Source organism: Mandrillus leucophaeus, unplaced genomic scaffold (assembly GCF_000951045.1).
Source record: "Mandrillus leucophaeus isolate KB7577 unplaced genomic scaffold, Mleu.le_1.0 Scaffold53, whole genome shotgun sequence".
NCBI lineage: Eukaryota > Metazoa > Chordata > Mammalia > Primates > Cercopithecidae > Mandrillus > Mandrillus leucophaeus.
Genome location: NW_012105697.1, coordinates 303032 through 306589, shown reverse-complemented (window position 1 = coordinate 306589; position 3558 = coordinate 303032). Strand labels below are relative to the sequence as shown.

The window sequence follows — 3558 nt, the reverse complement described above, 5'->3', positions numbered from 1 at the left end:
GACAGAGCGAGACTCTGTCTCAAAAAAAAAAAAAAAAAGAATGATTTCAAATCACTCTCCAACTTCTCGTGGTTGCAAGGAATACTACATTTGTTTTGAAACTTAGCATCGAACCAAGTGGCTCCAGAGAATGACTTTCCTGCTTCTGACTCTTGTTTTACTTGCAGAATGGTTTCTCTGTAGGAGAGTCTCCTTCAGCGATTTTTCACTTCAGCGATTTTTAATCAGCTTTATCAAGGAATCCTTGGCAGACAAACTGCCTTCATTGAAGCTGTGCAATTCAGTGAATTCTGACAGCTGTGAAACCACCAACATAGCCAAGAGTTTCCTCACTACTCAGAAGATTCCTCGTGCTAACATCAAAGGTCACAGAACACATGGGCAGTTACTCTGGGTTTTTCCATAAAAGGGGTGATACAGAGCTCTCCTTGCTCCATGTACTCAGAGGGCCCCTCCGCCTTTGCATTCCTCTAAGACTTTGATCCCAGCTGGAGAAAGTGTATGTCCAAGGCATGCTACAGATCCAGCAGAGCACAGCTTACTCATTCAAAAATGCTACTTGGACTGGGCGCGGTGGCTCACGCCTGTAATCCCAGTACTTTGGGAGGCCAAGATGGGCAGATCACAAGATAAGGAGTTCAAGACCAGCCTGGCCAACATGGTGAAACCCCCTATCTACTAAAAATACAGAAAGTAGCTGGGCGTGGTGTGGCGTGCACCTATAATCTCAGCTACTCAGGAGGCTGAGGCAGGAGAATCACTGTCTCTTATACACATCTAGATGTGTATAAGAGACAGCGCCTGCACTCCCAGGGTGACCGCAGAGCTACTCACAGCCTCCAAGACCTGGAAATAACCTGAGTGTCCACTGCCAAATGAATGGATGAGGAAAATGTGGTGTGTCTATGCAATGGAATATTATTCAGCCCTAAAAAAGGAAGGACGTTGTATCATTTGCAACAACATGGATGAACCGGAGGACATTATGCTAAGTGAAATAAGCCGGGCACCGAAAAACAAATACCACATGTGGAATCTAAAAAAGTTCATCTCGGCCGGGCGTGGTGGCTCATACCTGTAATCCCAGCACTTTGTGAGGCCGAGGTGGGTGGATCACCTGAGGTCAGGAGTTCGAGACCAGGCTGGCCAACATGGTGAAACCTCGTCTCTACTAAAAACACAAAAATTAGCCAGGCGTGGTGGCGAGCACCTGTAATCCCAGCTACTCGGGAGGCTGGTTCAGAGGCAAGAGAACTGCTTGAACTCAAGAGGTGGAGATTGCAGTGAGCCGAGATTGTGCCACTACACTCCAGCCTGGGTGACAGAGTAAGACTCCATCCCAAAACAAACAAAAAAGGTCATTTCACAGAGGTAGAGATTAGAATGATGATATTAGAGGCTGGAGATGGGGGGCTTGGGAAAGACACAGATCAAATGGTACAAAGTTTCAGTTAAACAGGAGGAGTAAGTTTTTGAGATCTATTGCACAGCAGGCTGACTATAGTTAATAATAACTTATGATATATTTCAAAATTGCTAAAAGTAGATTTTAAATATTCTCATCACTATAAGTATGTAATGTGATTGTTATGTTATTTAGCCTTATTTAATCTTTCCACAATGTTTACATACGTTGTAACATCGCATGGTAACCCACAAACATATACAATTATTTGTCGATTAAAAATAAGATTTTTGGCTGGGTGCAGTGGCTCACGCCTGTAATCCCAACACTGTGGGAGGCTGAGGTGGGCAGATCATAAGGTCAGGAGTTCGAGACCAGCCTGGCCAATATAGTGAAACCCCGTCTCTTCTGAAAATACAAAAAAAAAAAAATTAGCTGGGGGTGGTGGTGGGCACCTGTAATCCCAGCTACTCAGGAGGCTGAGGCAGAAGAATCACTTGAAACTGGGAGACGGAGGTTGCAGTGAGCCAAGATTCTGCCACTGCATCCTAGTCTGGGTGATGGAGCGAGACTCCATCTCAAAAAAATAAATAAATAAATAAAATAAAATATAAGATTTTTGAAAATAAGAAAAGCAAAATATGACAGGTGGAGAATGAAGGAGTGAAAGGGCTGAGGGTTATGCATTTTACATTTGGAAGAGTTTGCAATCTAGGGTATATTTAAAGGGATCCCTCCAGGCCCTCTAAGCATCAACATGACTCCCACCCAGAACTGCCCTTGGGGTGCCAGAGGGGACGGGGAAGACGGGACGAAGGTGTGACTCACCCTCCTGCGTGTGGATCGTCTGGGCCAGGCAGAGCACTGCAAGAGAAGCCCCAGTGAGAAAAGTGCCACCACCCAGTCTCCTTACGGGGCTGCTATCAAAAGGGGGCTGGATGGAGCTGGGGGGCGTTCAGCATTTCATCAGGACCAAACCAACCCTCCTCGACATCGCTATCTCGGTGTAATCCTTCTTGCTGCAAAATGGTTTCAAGATAAATCCCAAAGTCTTCTCTTCCAAAAAGGCTCCTGCCCCCCCAGCCCTTCTTAAAGCTGACCTCATCCCCACACCCAGGCCCCTGTTTTTAGGACAAGGTCTTCTCTGGTCAGACTTAGGCCCCGGGGAGAGCAGCAGGGCAGTCTTGGGGGAGGAGGACACTTTCCTTCCCAGAATCTTCTGCACTGGAGTCAGGCTTGAGCAGGGAACTTTCCAGACCTCCCGACCCCCTTTCCAGCCTCCCCGCTGCCTCCAGGACTCACCTAGGCCTAGGAGGGCGGTGGGGTAGCGATACATGGCCCTGGTCCCAGCAGTCCGGCCTGGCCTGGGACGCACCAGTGCAAGGACACAAGCCGACAGGATGTGCTGTCCAGGGGCCTCCTGCCTGTGGGGTTTCCACAGCAACTGCCTCACACAAGAGGAAGAGCTTTCCGTTCTGTTCTTTCCGCCCTTCCCACTAGTGAAATGAGAGGGAAGGCCTTGGCCTCTGAAAAACGCTGCTTACCCGCATGATCAGATGACTCTAAACTAGTTACCTGATGTGTCAGCCTCTTTCTAAATCTACGGGACAAGGCAGAATAAAGGTTGGGCAACCAACTGACTTGGACGTCATCCCAACTCCACACGTTAACGACCACCGCACCTGGGCAGGACGTTACAAAACTAGAAGTCGACATTTCCTCGTAGTTAAAACGAGAGTCATAGAAATCCTTCCCCAAGTTTTTAATATTGTGATCTCTGCTAAAATCCCAGCAAGGTATGTAACGCGTTAAGAAAAATCCTACAGTGAGCTGGGCGCGGTGGCTCACGCCTGTAATCCCAGAACTTTGGGAGGTTGAAACACTGTACACTCACTATAGAGAACAGTGGGGAGGTTCCTCAAAAAACCAAACGTAGAGCTACCATATGGTCCACTAAGTCCACTTCTGGGTGTATATTTAAAAGAAACAGACCAAGCACCGTGGTTCACGCCTGTAATCCTGGCACTTTGGGAGGCTGAAAAATTGTGCACTCACTCTAGAGAACAGTGAGGAGGTTCCTCAAAAAACTAAAAATAGGCCGGGCGTGGTGGCTCACGCCTGTAATCCCAGCACTTTGGGAGGCCGAGGAGGGC

General features: G+C 47.8%; 1 protein-coding gene across 3 annotated transcripts in view; it reads right to left on the bottom strand.

Annotated features, from left to right (window-relative positions):
• Window positions 1–2879, bottom strand: part of LOC105551600 (leukocyte-associated immunoglobulin-like receptor 1) — an 11970-nt gene extending 9091 nt beyond the window's left edge. For 2 of the 3 annotated variants that reach the window (XM_011996905.1, XM_011996906.1), the window contains exons 1-2: window positions 2708–2741; window positions 2234–2269 (exon numbers count right to left, since the gene is read on the bottom strand). In XM_011996905.1, coding sequence (XP_011852295.1) covers window positions 2234–2269; window positions 2708–2741 — 70 coding nt within the window. Of the gene's footprint in view, window positions 1–2233; window positions 2270–2707 lie in introns of all 3 variants that reach the window. The other variant, XM_011996907.1, reaches the window with a different exon arrangement.
• Window positions 2880–3558: the final 679 nt, after the last annotated feature.